We start from the raw sequence: 17,774 nt of genomic DNA, 5'->3' as shown, positions 1-17,774 counted from the left end.
TATTGATGTGGTTTCCTCTCTCATCACTTTTTATTTCCCTTGAGTCACAGAATCTTAGAATAGCAGAACTCTTAGAAATTATCAGTCTAATCCTTTTATATCCCCAAGTGGGAGGATGAGGCCCCAAATCATGAAATAATGTGCCCAAATTTGCAATGTTAGCCAGTGGCAAAGCTGAGGTTCACATTTTTGGCATCTTCTCATGGCTCTCTCCAACACAGGCTTGCTGCTTTCTCTTACTTTAGAAATCATACTTGATTTCCACCAAGGGACTGAGATTGATCTAAACTTTCTGAAGCAGATGTATGCAACTGATATGTTAGAAACTGAGGCACTCAATGAGCCCAACCAAAATATTTTCACACTTATACTTTATCTTTCAAGCATTCTATACACTTCCATATTGAAAAATAACAATGCTGTCTGATGGCATGGCCTTTTTATTTCTTCAAAGAGCTTACACATATACTTATGTCATTTTATTCAAAAGGCAGTAGGATTTCTTTTTAATCATTACAGACTCCTGTAGGCTAGTATCTATTGCAAATAAGTATCTAACTATTAGTGGGTGATCTGTGCTTCTGGTTTTTTGGTAAGCAGAAAGGAATGGAGCTGACTTGTATCAAAACGCTGCTCAACTATAGGAAGTGGATACAGTAGAGACATAATTTTGGTAATTTTTTACTAACAAAAAGTGAGATCAACAGCCCAGCCAGAAGCTTTTGAACCACATTAATTACAAACCTTTGACTGACCTGTAACTTCTTTTCTTGTTTTCTCCTCCTCACATGGAACCTGGAGCATGGTGGGTGCCTGGAATTTTTCCATTTCAGTTTCACTTTGAATAGTATGAAACAGTAGGTAGCTGATTAGCTTCAAGAGCTTTAGGCTAAAACACACTAGGCTTGAGCGCCCAGAGTCCCATGCCAAGAAGGGAAGGTTTCTGGCAAGTTGGCTCCTATCGAGACATCCTTGATGACCTGCGGCTTCTACTGTGAGCTCACATTAAAGTACAGAGCTGACACTAAACCAGTCCACAAGCCAGAGTCTGGGTGGCAAAGCTTCTTGGCTACCACTGACTCTACCATTCAATTGAAATTCATATTTCACACTATACTCTCATATGTTAAATGCTCTATGGCCCTCCACTAAAGGAATCCTGTTCTCATCTCCAGGATGTAGCATCACAGTGGTCAGAGGATTCAGGTGCATTGGTGGGGGAGTTCAGCACCAGGAGGGGCCTCTTTGTACCCTGAAGTTATCACAAGATTCTAGGTATTTTGGGGAAATGATTTCTCCATCACTGCAAGTTGAATCAGGCTTCTAAGACTGCCTCTATTTTGTAGTCCAGAATCACCCATTCCCTACATATCTTACCCACTGGTCATCTCAGGAGTACATCATCCATGATTGTTATGAGATGATGACACATCTGCACATAGTCACTCAACACAGGTATACCCACTCACTCTGGTAAGGTTCTGAGTTTGAGAAATGTTCAGGGGTGAAAGGTTTGGCCACTGCTTCCTTCCTGATTTGGCTCCTCATCCCACTATAGGAGGCATAGGCAACTTGGAAATCATAAACCAACAAGCTCAGTACAGGCAGTGGAGACCTGTCAGTTCTTCCATATTCCTCCGCCCATCACTGTAAACCTTACCCACCATTCCAAGGCCTTTCCAAATAACAATTATTAAACTTCCCTCTTTTATTTCCTTGCTTGTAAGTATGAATTTTGAACCTAGGATAGGGTGGGGAGTAAACGCACAAATATTATAGAAGTAGTTGAGGCACTAATTGCTGACTGAGAAAATGAATGAAGATTGTGGTTATCTGCCATCTATGAACACTTATCTTCACAGTATGTCCATGGCTGTAGGTGTGACAGCACTACTGCTGTTTCTTGCTTGCCAGTCCCACTGCATGTACCTTCTCACCTCTTTTCCACATCAGATGTTGTCATCTGGTGTAATCACAGTCTGTGAGTAATTCTCCTGACTCATCGCCAGACAGGGAGGTTCCCACAGGGGTCAATGAGGCAGAAAAGCACAGAATTTGGAGTCAAGCCAGACTTAATGCAAATCGCAGCTCAACCATTCTTTTGCTGTGTGATCTTGGTAAAGTTAATGAGTGAACCCACTTTCCTTATCCTTACAATGGAGATAACTCGTAGAATGCTGGTGGTGTAAGCTTTTTGTTGATGATAGCAGTGGTGGTGATTTTGTTCTGTTTGCTTTTTGTAACAGTATGTATCAGTCCCCATGATACACAGGAGTGCTCACTGCAATAAAGTTCCATTTATGTGAACTTAGATTATGTGAATTTAAAACACAGCAATATAAAAACACTAACAAAATCTTAGTCCATACACAAAACATGAAATCCAAGATATTCTACTTTACATTATTCCTCTGGGGAAAACTGCCTGGAATTATGCAAGTTTTGAATTATGCAATGTCTTCAGGGGCTCGTCCCTTACAAGCCAATGTGTCTGAGAATCTACAATCTGCCAAATGAGTGTTAAGATTTATATAAAGTATCTTATTCAATCCTTCAATGACCCCATGAAACTGGAATGTGTGGGCCCCTACTTTGATATGAAGAAATCAAGATTCCAAAAGGTTAAGTAATTTTTCCAAATTCATTGGTCATTCACCTAGGATTCAAATCCAAGTTGGTCTAGCTTCAAAAATGTTCCTTATTTTTCAGTTTCTTCCTTTCTTCCATATCTTCATAGTCTCCCCAGTTTTTCTCCTCTCTTTCTCTCTCTCTCGCTCTTTCATGCACGCGCGCACACACACACAACACACACACACTGACTACACAAACATTTATTAAGTGAAGCATCATCTCATCATCTCCCCAAAGCCCATTGTTGTCTTTCCAATACTGAGATCACCCAATTGGCTCTTTTCTTCATTGAGATTGTTTTTCCACCAGTGGGCAATTTGTTCCGAATCCCCACTTCCCCCTTATTCCTGCCCTTGATGGATAATAAACATACATCACTTGTTTTGTCACTGAAGGTGCAGGCACAGGAAGCAGACTATGGCAGGAATCAGCGTGCTTGTCTATCAGCCAAAAATATAGTGACATGGCAGACATAAGCACAGGGAAGAAGATGCTGCATTGCCCTACTTCCTCCAGATGCTAACCCCTCCTTCACCTTGACTCTCTCAGATGCCTACATTTGCCGGAGGCTGAGACTTGGGGGTGCCTTTCTGCACAGTGTCCCTATGGTGCCTCTAACAATGGATATCACCTGGTGTTGCTTGTATATTCCAGGGCTGGCAGTTTTACTCTTCTTGTACCTCTCCACCCATGAAACTCACATGGATAGTAAGTTTTGGCAAGCTACTTTATACAATTTTCTGACCACCATAATGGAGAGAAATATATTCATCTTTAGAAATAATATCAACTCACTAGGTCTGTGTACCATCCAATGCCCAACAAACTAATTGGTCCTCAAAAATCCATTTATAATTGGTCGGTTCCTGCAGATATCAGGCTTAGAGGCATTGCCACCCAATGTCTATTTCTGCAAGCAGCACTTTCATAAGTAATTCTTTACTTAACCACTCGGCTTAGAACCCAACAATAATATTAGATATAGAGAGAAAATGGGGTGAGGGTGGTGACACTGGGATGGGCCAGTAGTCAATGCTGTCATCATCCATCTCTGCCAAGGAAATCTGATTTTCCCAGCATTAAACGGCAGGTGTGAGCTCTTTAATTAGGCAATAAAAATGGCAACTTGTTGTGGGGAGGGGATCATGGGGAGGGATAGCATTAGGAGATATACCTAATGTAAATGACGAGTTAATGGGGGCAGCACACCAACATGGCACATGTATACATATGTAACAAACCTGCATGTTGTGCACATGTACCCTAGAACTTAAAGTATATATAAAAAAAGAAGCCATACAGAACTTTAGACTCCCATAAAAAAAAAAAAAGATAATTGACTGCTTAAAGCAAAAAATGAAACTGATGCATTGTTAGGTTTATAATGTATGTAGAAATAAAATGTAAAACATAAATAGCACAAAGTCTAGTAATGAAGAAGTGGAAGTATACTGTTACAAGGTTTTTGTACTATAAGTAAGGTCTGGCATTCAATATGAGAGGTGTGGCATCTCTAATTTATCTCTATAAACCCTAAATCAATCACTAAATTAACAAAGAGTTATAGCTAAAAGAATAACAAAGGAGATAAAATGGAGTCATAATATTCAATCCAAATGGTGGTAAATAAAGACAATAAAGGAGAAGAAAGAAAAGATGAGAAAGCAGAAAAAAGGCAAGGTGGTAAATTTAAAGCCGGCTAGAATAATAATCACACTAAACATAAATGGCCTAAATGCTCCAATTAAGAGGTAGCAATTGTCAGACTGGTTTAAAAATCAAGAGTCAAATATAAAGTCACAAACATGTTAAAACTAAAAGAATTGGGGATATAGCGTGCTAACACTGATTAAAAGAAAATTGAAGTGGCTATATTAAAACTAGACAGAGTAAATATTCTTGCTTTTTAGAGCAAATAATACTAACAGTAATAAGCAGGGTCATTTTCTACTGATAAGGGGGTCAATTCAGTAAGTGGACATAACAATTATAAATATGTATGCACCTAATGACAAACTCCAAAATGTATGAAACAAAAACTGATAAAACCACGAGGAGAACTAGACAAGTCACAATCCACATAGGCAGAGATTTCAACCTTCTCTCTCAATAACTGATAGAATATATGAACAGAAAATTAGTAAGGATATTAAAGGCTTGACACAGACTATCAACCAATTGACATAATTGAAAATTACAGACCAACACCAACAGAATTACTTTCAAGTTCACACAAAATATTTACAAAATGAGCCCATAATCTCTGGGACATAAATCAACCCTCAATAAAATTAAAAATTGTATTAGTTTGTTCTCATGCTGCTAATAAAGGCATACCCAAGACTGAGTAACTTATAAAGGAAAGAGGTTTAATTACTCACAGTTCAGCATGATTAAGGAAGTCTCAGGAAATTTATAATCATGGCAGAAGATGAAGGGGAAGCAAAGCACCTTCTTCACAAGATGGCAGGAAGGAGAAGTACTCAGCGAAGGGGGGAAGAGCCCCTTATAAAACCATCCGATCTTGTAAGAACTCACTCACTATCATGAGAACAGCATGGAATAAACTGCCCCTATGATTTAAAAAAAAATTGTCAACTTGGCAGTAAAACTATAAACATGAAATTGTACAGCACCATGAATCTTTGGCACTAGGATTAATTTGACTATCTGTATTTTTTTCTCATGATACACTTACTGAATATAGGTAAGAGACCAAACAGAAAAAGCAAAGCCAGAATTCTCATTACCACCTCTGTTAATTACTAGCCATATAAAGTTTAGATATGCATTTAATAAACTCATTTACCCCCAAAATGGAAATGGAAAGCATGATGGTATACTTTATAGCATTCAATAAAAGATAAGTTGATTGGAGCTACCAAAGCCTTCTATTTTATGTAACAGAAGCACATCTCAGGCTACTGTGGCCAACAGGTATCTCTCATTTCAACAGCTGCATTAATCAAGGTTAATTAAATATTTTCCACATATAAATTAGATACAATGAAATTGTACTGTACAGAAGAAAAAACTTCTATTCTGCTTTATCAATAGTTTTCAGGCATAGTTTGAGAATAATTAAACATTTTTTATTTGTATAAACGTAAGTGGCACAAGTGCAATTTTGTTACATGGATATATTGTGGAGAATAATTAAACATTGACTCAAGCAGGTGGATATGAGGAATCATTCCACTTAAAGAACATCTGAATATTTTGAGATTGCCCTATGAATACATCTTGTTTCTTTTCTATTACAAAACAACACTTGATCATAGTCATTTGTGATTTTTCTCCACTGTAGTGAACTGCTCTCTGTACATGTTCATTAGCAATCCTCCTTGATTAGCTGCTGGAGGAATGTCACAGTTCTCTGGGGTCAGCCTAGGGGCTAGGAATATGGATATACTTTAGTTGGCACATTATCACATGGAAGTGCCTTGCCCATGAGGAATGGAGAGGGCATCCAAGCTGTAAGGACATTCAAGTAATCCTTGTACAATCGTGACTCATTATTTCTGTCCTGGGGATAAACATCATGTACAAAATGTCCCAACCAATAACAGCAACTGGCTTCATGGCACAGGAAACAGTATAGTGTCTGAACACAGACAAAACAAATTGTGGGGCTAAAGGAAATAAATTCATGACTTGATTTTCCACTTTGAAACTGAAATAAGGATGTAATTCATGAAAAAAAATTGACTCTATTAAACTTGCCAAAGTTTTCAAAAATGCCAAGACAGTATTAAAAAGAATATTAATGGGAAACACCTCTAAGAAATGTCTATATAATGCCAAACAACTGAGCAACTAACCAAATTCCATGATCTCACTTATCTGTTCAAACAACAGATAAATGCTAATCTAGCACCATGAAACCCTAAACCACTTGACTGGTTCTACTTTCCCAGCAGATATATTTGCAAACTACTGAAGTTGTAAAGTCATATAAATAATAAGTATTCTCCTTTCCCTTAATGAAAATAAATCCAGAGTAATTTGGATATCAACAACTGTCATCACTAAAAGACCAAAACTACATTTTTCTTCTTTTTAGTTCTCTTTTTTTTTCTGTAGCTTACCCTTCATATAAAGCAATAATTGTGAAAGAAATTTGAATTTATATAGCACTTGGAAAATTTGACAGTCAACAAAAACTTATGGGGACACTTACTATATGCACAAAAACGTCCTTGGTGACATGGATACAGAAGACATTACTGGATCTATATTCCCCCAAGTATCCTATACTTTAGTTGGGTGGATAAAACACATATGCATGAAGCAAACACTAAACTGGATGATTCTATCTTTAAGTGCATTACAAATTCTAAAGACAGGCAAGGCCGCCGTCGGCTAGAATAGGCAAAGAAATTATCACCTTGGGGATGGGATTTGGTCTACTCCTTGAAGAATTATCTGGAAATAAACAGATATAAAATGTGGGAAATGTTTCTATGCTGGGAGAAGGGTTTTTCCACCTTATAACACTATTAACATTTGGGACTGGGTAATTATTTGTCATAAAGAGCTGTCCTTTGCATTGTTGCGTATTTAACAGCATCCCTGGCCTCAACCCACTAGAAACCAGAGCAACTCTTTACTTCCCAGATGAAACAACCAAAAACATCTTCTGACACTGCTGAATGTTCTTGGGAGCAACATCACTTCTGGTTGAGAACCACTGGACTAGACATAGTTACCTAGGTTTTTTGTTTGTTTTTGTTTTTGCTTTCTCTCTCTCAGGGTTTTCCAACCTCAGAATTATTAGCATTTTGACTGGATGTCTTTGTTTTGGATGCTGTCCTGTGCATTATAGGATGTTTAGAAGCATCCGTGACCTCAACTACTAGATGCCAATAGCAGCGCTCCCTGGTTGTGACTACCAAAAATATCTCCAGACATTGCCAAATGTCCCCTGGAATGAAAAGTCAACCTCATTTAGGAACTACTGGTGTAGACAAAGTCATCAGTGGGAATGGATTTGGCTTACTCAGGGCTAAGCAAAGTTGCTTAAACAAAACACCAAGCTTGTGTTACGAAAGAGTGCCATAAGATTGATTAACTAGGATAGACACATGCTGTGCGGGGCCTTGAATACCAGAGACTGCAATAGGCAGCCACAGTAATTCCTAAGCAGATGTGTTTCAAAATGAAATTGGGGTTTTAAATTTAATTTCACAGAAGCAAAAGACTAGGTGCCATGAGGAAGAACTGAATGCAGGTGGACTGGTTAGGAAGTTGTTATAATAACCAGGCATTAGGTGTTGATGGATAGGATTAAAGTGATATCTTTGGAATGGAGAGAGTAAAGAGTAAACCCAGGGTTGCTTTACAGACAGAAATGTTGAATCTGTGCAATAGATTGAATATTAGAGATGAAGACAACGGAGGAGGAAACAGTGGCAAAACCAGGTTGCTAGTGAGAAGGAAGATTTAAATGAGATGAATAAGAAGGAGGTGGCATTTAATATGTTTAATTTTGCAAATACTAACTGTAGCTATTTTAGAATTATCACAGAATGCTGGTGAGAGGTCAGGGCTGAGGGAATAATTTGAGAACTTTGGAAACACAAAACCTTCATATCCTGAATAAATGCATCCACTCCTATAGCTTTCTTCTTAATTCCTGTAGCTTGATAAAATAAAAATTTCCTTCTCACTCACATTATACTCTACTGTGCGGTGGGTGGCCGTAGGTCTTTTGGGGATCCAATCTTCTTCCATCTTATGGCACTGCCATCTTAAACAGGTGACACCTAAGGTGGCTGCAGAAGGTATAGTCCTAAGGGCCTCATGGAAGATTTTAGAGGTCCTAACATGTATAACTTCTGCCCATATTCCATTGAGGATCCAAGAGAAATGGAAAATCTAGCTTACTGGTAGAGGAAATGAAATTTAGAAGAATATAGCCAGTCTCTGTTATAGCACTCAACATACACACACTACCACCACCACTACCCTGACACACAGAAATAAGAAGAAAGCTATCGGAGTGGATTAATTCATTGAGGATATGAAGATAGAGTGAAAACTGAGGAGGAAAGAGTTCAAGAAATGGAAATACCAAATGGAATAAGATGTCCCAAAGAGAGTAAGGAAGATCAGATGATTCAGAGATGTTGTTGATTCAGAGATGTCAGAGAGCCTGGAAGAGAACCAACCTATATAGAGGTGAAAGTGCCAAGAAGAGGTGAGGTAAATTTCCATAAGGAGGATAATGTCTACTTTGCTGAGACTCTTGCTTTCAGAGACAAAATAGCATCATGATAATTGTTTAAAAAGGGAGTGAGGAAGGAAGGAAAGGAAGGAAAGGAAAGGAAGGAAGGGAAGGAAGGGAAGGAAGGCACCTTATACATCTATACTCCACCTCAAAACCATCATTAGCTTATCTTTACAAATTTTTGAAACCCAAAACCTATCAGCTTGACTTTCAATGCCTTCCTTTGCCAGCCCAGCCTACCTGTCCACCCCTCACCATTATCTCCCAGGTGCCCAGCATATCCCGGTCACTGGGTTGCTCATTATTTGCAAGACCACCATACTGTCTCCCATCTTTATGGCTTTGATTTTACAGCTTCTTCTACCCACCAAAGACCTGGCTCTTCTCAAGCCCTAAAACAAGTGCCACACCACCTAGAAATAAAGCCTTTACTGATTTTTCCATCGACATTAACCTCCCCATATTCCACCAGACTTTCTGTCCTTCCTTTACTTTGTCATGTGGAACCATCTACTTTGTATCAGTTATATGTTCATGTGACTGTCTCCCTCTGTAGACCATGGAATTCTTAAGTGGTGAGGCAGGGTCACTAAGATGTACAACCCCAATAAAAAGAAGATAACATTAAAGTCTAGGTCAGAGGCTGGAAAATGTTTTCTGGAAAGAGCCATATGGTATTTTTGGCTTTGTGGCCATTTGGTTTCTGTCACAACTACTCAACTGTGCCATTTTGGTTCAAAAGTATCCACAAACAATATGTAAATGAATGAATATGGCTGTCTTCAAATAACAGTGGACTGAATTTGATCCGTGGACTATAATTTGCTGCCCCATGATCTATGTGAGTGATACTTTCTGGAGCACAGCATGAGTGTGGTCCCCTGAAATATAATCTGGGAAGTCCTGGGGAGAATTAATATACTTCTTAGTCATCCTTGTATCTTTTACCCCATCTCCCACCAGCACCTAGTACAGCCCTCCATGTAGTAGGCTCTCAATGTTTGTTTTTCTTTTTCTGAATTAAATATGCCTGAAAAGATACCAACTGAGTTAATCATAACAGCATTTTGAGAACTTCATTACCTTTTAAAACTATCTTGCAAGTTTGTAGTAAAGTCGTTCAAGAAGGAATCATGTCCAAGAATCATAAAAAGAATGTGACAAGGAGGCTAGGCGCGGTGGCTCAAGCCTGTAATCCCAGCACTTTGGGAGGCCGAGACAGGTGGATCACGAGGTCAGGAGATCGAGACCTTCCTGGCTAACGAGTGAAACCTAGTCTCTACTAAAAAAAAAATACAAAAAACTTGGTGGTGGGCGAGGCCTGTGGTCCCAGCTTCGGGAGGCTGAGCAGGAGAATGGCATAAACCGGGCCGGGCTTGCAGTGAGCTGAGATCAGGCCACTGCACCTCCAACCTGGGCGACAGAAGCGAGACTCTGTCTCAAAAAAAAAAAAAGAATGTGACAAAGAGGGGAAGATGTGAGCTAAGAAACTCAGCACATCCTACAAGGAATAGGAGCTGAAAGAAGAGAATCTGACATCAGAGCTGGGTAAAAGCAACAAAAAGGCATTTCAGTTCTGAGAAACCAGCACCAAGGAACATCACATCATATGTGATAGATGTCTCACAACACCCTCTAAATCCATGTGAATAATGCATTTAATGCCAGCACTTCAATGCTGGAAAGATGTTCATGATTTGGAGGAAACTCGGAGACCAACCAAAATGATTAAAAGACTGGAAGGACTCATTTATGAGCAGCTATAAAAGAAGCCAAATATGAGCTTGGTCTGCTGATTGCTAGAAGAAGATGGAGAAAAGGTGTACAAATTACTGAATGCTGTAAACACTAGGAAGAGGAGGAATGATGGTCAGCTCTATTGGACTTAGCTCTTGGTATGCATATATCTCGGGCATTAACACATTCCTCTCATTATTGGGTCTTAAAACATTTATGGGCCATCTGAATAATATATAATATATAATATTATATATATTATATATCATTATATATTCCAGAATAATATATAACTGGAAATGCTGTGATTGGTAATGTTCTATTATTACAGGAAAATAGGATTGCTCCAGAAGAGCAAATACAAGACAAACTATTGTTTATTAAGGAAGCAAATGTTCCAGGAATGTTAGGTGAGCTGAGAAAATAAAAACTCACTAGTAGTCCACTCTTAGAAGTATCAAATATATACAGTTGTGGGTAATAGTATATCATTCATAACTGTTTAAAGCACAAAGATGCAAAAATAGCTAGATACTTCCTCCCTTCCTTCTCTTTCATTCATTCATTCATTCAGTCAGTCAGTCATTCAACCATCAGTCCATCTATCCATCATCGATCCATCCACCATGTATTTATCCACCAATCCATCTATCCATCCCACATAACTACTGCCTTTGCACTATTTGCTAGGTCCTGTGCTGGTGATACAAAGTAATACTGCACAGGGCCTAAACTAAAAACAAAAACAAAAAAAATAAACCTACAGTCTAAGAGTAGGGTCAGGGAATACTTTAAAATATAATTGGCCGGGCACAGTGGCTCACGCCTGTAATTCCAGCACTTTGGGAGGCCGAGATGGGCAGATCATTTGAGGTCAGAAGTTTGAGACCAGCCTGGCCAACATGGTGAAACCCTGTCTCTACTAAAAAATACAAAAGTTAGCCAGGTGTGGTGGCACGTGCCTGTAATCCCAGTTACTCAGAAGGCTAAGGCAGGAGAATCATTTGATCCTGGAAGGCAGAGGTTGCAGTAAGCCTAGATCACGCCCCTGCACTACAGCCTAGGCAACAGTGGAAGACACCATCTCAAAGTGTGTGTGTGTGTGTGTGTGTGTGTGTGTGTGTATATACACACACACACACATATATATGCGCGCACACACACACTCCAGCCTGGGCAACAGTGTGAAACACCATCTCAAAATATATATATACACATATATGTGTATATGTATATATAGATATATAAATTTGTATATATATATACAAATTTGTATATGTATATAAAATTGTAAGTTGAGTGAGATGAGGGACATCTTCCATGTAAAAAGTGGGCAAAGAAGGAACAGATAAGTTCAATAGAGAGTGATAAGGGAACAAAGAAACGTGGCCCCTAACTCAGATGAGAGAAAGGAGAAAGGTTGGGGACGCTTCCCAGGGAAACTGATATCTCAGCGAAGTCCTAAAGAATTCTGAGGCGACTATTAATCAGAAGGAGTGGGAATAACCATCCCAGGTAGGAAGAATAATATGTTTCAAGGACTGGAGATAACAAAGTGCTAGATCATTTTGTCACAATACATGTGGAACTGACACAAGTACTTCGGATTGTTTTAGACAAATAATGTAAGGCAGGTGGTGATCTTAAAAACAATAATTAGAGGCCGGGCGCGGTGGCTCAAGCCTGTAATCCCAGCACTTTGGGAGGCCGAGACGGGTGGATCACGAGGTCAGGAGATCGAGACTATCCTGGCTAACACGGTGAAACCCCGTCTCTACTAAAAAATACAAAAAACTAGCCGGGCGAGGTGGCGGGCGCCTGTAGTCCCAGCTACTTGGGAGGCTGAGGCAGGAGAATGGCATAAACCCGGGAGGCGGAGCTTGCAGTGAGCTGAGATCCGGCCACTGCACTCCAGCCTGGGCGACAGAGCGAGACTCCGTCTCTAATAATAATAATAATAATAATAATTAGAATATATTATGATTGTGGGTGAGTTTTATGTTCCTTATTAATTTTTGTTCCTTCCAAAATTTATCCATTCACAAAATCACACCCTTCTCTGGCCAAATAATTGCAAACATTTATAAGGACTTATTCTGTGTTTGAAACTATTCTAAAATCTTTATGTATATTAAGTGATTTTATCCACTTAACAACTCTACGAGGTAGGTACTATTATTGTTCCTATTTTAAAGATGAGGAATAGAGGCAGAGAGAGGTTATATAACATAACTGAATTATACAGATAGCAGCAGAGCAGCATTTCTTAATTGGGGCATCTTACTCCAGAATCTCTGCTTTTATGTCCACTGTGCTCCTGCAAACCTTCTAATTCAAGAGCCTATTTTCATATCTTTACTTCTGTAACTCACCTAAAAGTTGATCCAACAAATAATCAGAGACACAGTCAAATATTTTGGGAGAAGAATGTTTGTAACAGCTACATTTATAGTCATAAAATATAAGATAGAAAGTAACCTATATGTCTTACAATGTGAGTGTTTAATCATGGTATAGACCATTAGGCAAGCATTAGAAATTATGATCTAGAAGAAAAATAAATAACATGGGAAATGCTCAGTATAAAGGTCAAAGGTAAATGCAAAGATGCAAACTATGATCCTAACAATGTGTTTGTGTGTGTTCGGAAAGGAAATCCACTAGTCAGACTGAGTTCCAATTCCGATCTTGACTCTGTCATTTATTACTTTTGTGACCTTGGGTAATAATTTCATCCCTCTTTACCCCAGTTTTCTCATCAGAAAATTGGGATGAGTTGTTGTAAGGCTTAAAAAATTCACACACATAAAATGCTTAAAATACTGGCTGGCAAGCACTTGACAGATACCAAAATACAGGAAACTATTTAAAAATTAGAACTGGATTGTACACATTCAGATGGTAGTTTAGTAAGTATTCTTTGTAGTCCAGGATGCAATACTTTGTAACTTCATCCAATTATTTTTCCCTTTTACAGTTGAAAAAATAATTTTAAGTTGAGAGAATGAGGGGCATTTTCCATTGCAAGTAGAAAGTATTTGCTTTCAGAATCTACTTTGTCAAATTATAAGACTTACTAAACACTTAAGCAAACACTGAAGGGTTATCAAAGTTTTCTTTTTAACCAGATACCTTCTCAAGGCTAGATTCTTGATATTTTACTTTGGTTGAATACTGTTAAATTGTGAGGATTTAAAACTATTTAGAACTGTGTTTTCATGTCAGTTAGGATCAGTAAATTGAAGAAAATTACAAATTGGCTTCTGAAGAGCCTAAGGCCATACATAGTTTATTTCACATCCATGTTTTGAAATTATCTTAATTATATTGGTTTTTAAACGTTAATTTAAAAAAATAGAAGTGAGCAGTTTTAATAATAGCACCCATCTATTTTGCCTCAAAGTTTCATTTTTCTTTTTTTAATTAAGAGAATAATTATTTTTAATTGACAAGTAAAAATTGTATATATTTATGGTGTACAACATGTTTCAATATATGTACACATCATGGAGTGTCTAAATTGAGCTACTTAACATATGCATTATTTCACATATTTATTTGTAGTGAGAACACTTAAAATCTACTGTCATTAAGGAAATTCTTGAAGTCATCTTTGGACCCAGTCTCAGGAATAAAGCTACTGGTTCGGGGGCATGTGACTTTCAGTGCTCTGCCCAGAATCTTCAAAGTAGAATCAATGGCTTAAGCACTTTCTTAAGAAAACGCTGGAAAATCCTTGACCAAGGAAATTAGGTTATTTTGCTGCTCACACCATTAAGAATCTGGTTTCCTGGCAAGCTTTCATAGTCTCTCTCTCTCTCTCTCTCTCTCTCTCTCTCTCTGTGTGTGTGTGTGTGTGTGTGTGTGTGTGTCTCTCTCTCTCAGGTCTCCTATGTAAAAGCGATTGACATCTGGATGGCGGTGTGCCTTCTGTTTGTGTTTGCTGCCTTACTGGAATACGCAGCGGTGAACTTTGTCTCCAGGCAACACAAGGAGTTCCTGCGCCTCCGAAGAAGACAGAAGAGGCAGAATAAGGTATGATTGCCCCTCAGTTCAGACAATGTAGAGCTTGAGTTGGTTAGCCAGGCAATATAATTCAGAAAACAGAAGAGCACACAATAAGCAAGAAGCCAAGGTTAATTTTTGTTCTGATTTGTCCTACTACACTGACTTAGTGCTCAGCTTAGGCCTTTAAAATTGGGGAGGACTGTCAGATTCAGCAAATAAAAATACATGTCATGGAGTTAAACTGGAATTTCAGATAACAACAAACAATTTTTAGTATAAGCACATACCAAATATTGCATGGGACATACTTATACTAAAAATTGTTTATCTGAAATTTGGATGTAACTGGACTCCCTGTATTTATCGAGCAACTCTAATTGGGGATATATACTCAATTTGACCAAGTTACTTTAAAATCCTGGTTCTTCTAAATATTGACTCTGTGTGTGTGTGTGTGTGTGTGTGTGTGTGTGTACATCACTGATCTGATTGAGTTTTTTTCATCAATTGCTCTGGCTTTATGTAAATTATTCCATACCCATGTAGATTACAACATGATAAATCTAGTGAGACTGATCTTATGATCTCAACTTAAACTTTACTGCAGAATCCTAAGCTTTACACTGTCCAGAGACTTGAGGTTTGAAATGCATAGCTCAAGATCTCCAGTCCTGTGGTTCCCAAACTTGCCTGCACATTAGAATTGCCTGGGGGTGTTTTAAAAATCCCAAGCCTTAGACACAACCTTACACCAATTAAATCTCAATGTTAGGAGGGGCACCAGCCTCCGTATTTCTGCAGCTCCCCAGGCAATTCTGGTGTGCAGACATGCTTGGAAAACACTGTTCTGCTTTATAACCCAATCTTGTAGAGGCTATCAAAAGGCTTGCACCTGTTTTCCATTTCAAACTCTGGGAGAGAAACATACCCTTTGATATGGAGAATGTTACCTCCTGTAACAATACTGCTTGAGAACTAAAGTTAACATTTTATGTACAGTAGAGAGATTTTTCAAAATCTGTTCCAAAAAATATTTGATAAACTAATCCTGCTGGTGAAGTAATAGTTATATGCTACTCTGTTGGAATGAAAACAAAAATATTCCACAGTCACTATTAATGCTGCAAATACGTAGGTGTAAAGCTGAATATCTGTTGTGAGACATTGCTTATATTGAGGAGTTTATGTGGGTATGAGCTCACTGAGTTCTGACTACATCCACTAAAAGGTTTCCTGCACATACTCTGGGCTGAAAGAGATAAATCTGTCCTGTTAGCTGCCCTGTCTCACTCTTCGCTACCTCTCAGGAACATTTTGTCCTGCCATGGATAAGGAGAACAAGTAAACAAGCACAAATATCCTCTTTGCTGTACGTTACCTTTTAATGTTGTGCCTTTCTCAATTTTCTCCTCACTGCCTCCTTGTTGGTGCTATCGTTTCTTTAATCACATTCACAGAAGTTCAGCACACAGCAGCAAGAGTTCAGGATCACTTGTGCCACCCAGAAAATATTCTTACATTATGATGGTATTTCAACACAAAACAGTATAGAACTCATGCTGCAACCGCCTCAGTGGATGGTTTAAGTCCTTCAACAACTTCTTTTACATATGGTAATACTGCTCAGGTTTCCCAAACTTCCTTATCGTAATAAGACTCACCTAGGACCCCTCTGAAACATACTAATTCTCAGTAAAATTCCTTTCAGATGTTGATTTATAAAGTTGGGTGGAATACAAGAATCTGTACTCTTAATAAGCACTCTAGGTGATTCTTATGATGAGATAACTTTAAGAAACACTATCCTGGCTTACTGACTGCATGCTCTCCTAGACCAGAGATGGAAAATGGGTTTCATTTTGCTTCACAATTCTAAATAATTTTTAGGGAATTTTTTAATTACTGTGTGAAGGATTCTTAGACTGTACCTGGGCTCTGTGGGAATGAGATCTGTCATCAATTAGCAATGTCTGGCATTACATAATAACAGATATTAAAGACTAATTTTTTAAAAAGTATAACTAGCAAACAAGTGGGGGTGGATATGGAATAATAAAAAGACAAAATCAATCTAAAAGAAAGAGGGAATGCAGAACAAGACAGATAAAGAAAAAGCAAATAGAGAAGTGGTAGATTAAACCCAAATATATTGTAAATACAGTGAAGGAAAATAGAATAAATACCTCTATTAAAAGACAAACATTTTCAGATTAAATTAAAAAATAAAACTCAACTCTAGTCTGCCTCCAATAGGCACACCTATAATATCAAGACACAGAAAGCTTCAAAGTAACTGTGGATAAAATATATCATGCTAACACTAACCAAATAAAGCCAGTTTAGCTCCATTAATATTAGATAAAGTAGACTTTAAGACCAAAATTATTACTAGAAATAGAGATATTTCATAATTAAAAGGATCATTTCAATAGGGGGATGTGATTACTATAGATACGTATACAACGAATAACATGGCCTCAGAATACACCAAGTTTAAATTGACAAATGTAAAGAAGAAATAGACAAACTCACACTCATAGTGAGGAATTTTAACATACCTCTCTTAGCAACTGATAGAAACAAAGCAGACAAAAATATCAGTAAGGATATAAAATATTTAACAACATAATTAACAAACTACACCCTCAAATACAGTAAACACATACTTTTCAAGTCAGAAGAAACATTTTGGTACATTTACCATGAGTTGGACCATAACGCACTTCATAACAAATATCAAACCACTGAAATCATATTATCTGATTAAATAGAATTAGGCTAAAAATCAATGGTACAAAGATAACTAGAACATCTCTATAAATTGGGAAATAGCCAAATACTTCTGAAATAATTCAGGAGTCAAAAAGAATTCACATTGGAAGTTAGAAAATATTTTGAATTGAAAGATAAATTGTACATATCAAAATATATGAACTGAGCTAAAGCCATGTTTAGTGAAAAATGTATACTTCAAATGCATTTTATAAAGATAGAAAGCTGAAAATTGATTATCTAAGAATCTATTTCATGGAGATAGAATGAAGAATAAGAAATTAAATCCAAAAAGTGTAGAAGGAGTGAAAAAAACACGAAGAGCAAAAATTAATAAAATAGAAGAATGGTCCATTGAGTTTACTGATTATCTTGTCATGAATATTTTCAAATCAGC

General features: G+C 37.8%; 1 protein-coding gene across 4 annotated transcripts in view; it reads left to right on the top strand.

The window, feature by feature from the left end:
- Positions 1–17,774, top strand: part of GLRA2 (glycine receptor alpha 2) — a 231,225-nt gene that overhangs the window by 164,164 nt on the left and 49,287 nt on the right. For all 4 annotated transcript variants that reach the window (XM_003917424.5, XM_009197221.4, XM_003917425.5 and 1 more), the window contains one exon: positions 14,483–14,632. In XM_003917424.5, the coding sequence (XP_003917473.1) occupies positions 14,483–14,632 (150 nt within the window). The remainder of the gene's footprint in view (positions 1–14,482; positions 14,633–17,774) is intronic.

Source organism: Papio anubis, chromosome X (assembly GCF_008728515.1).
Source record: "Papio anubis isolate 15944 chromosome X, Panubis1.0, whole genome shotgun sequence".
Taxonomy (NCBI): Eukaryota; Metazoa; Chordata; class Mammalia; order Primates; family Cercopithecidae; genus Papio; species Papio anubis.
This window is presented reverse-complemented; position numbering and strand designations above follow the sequence as displayed.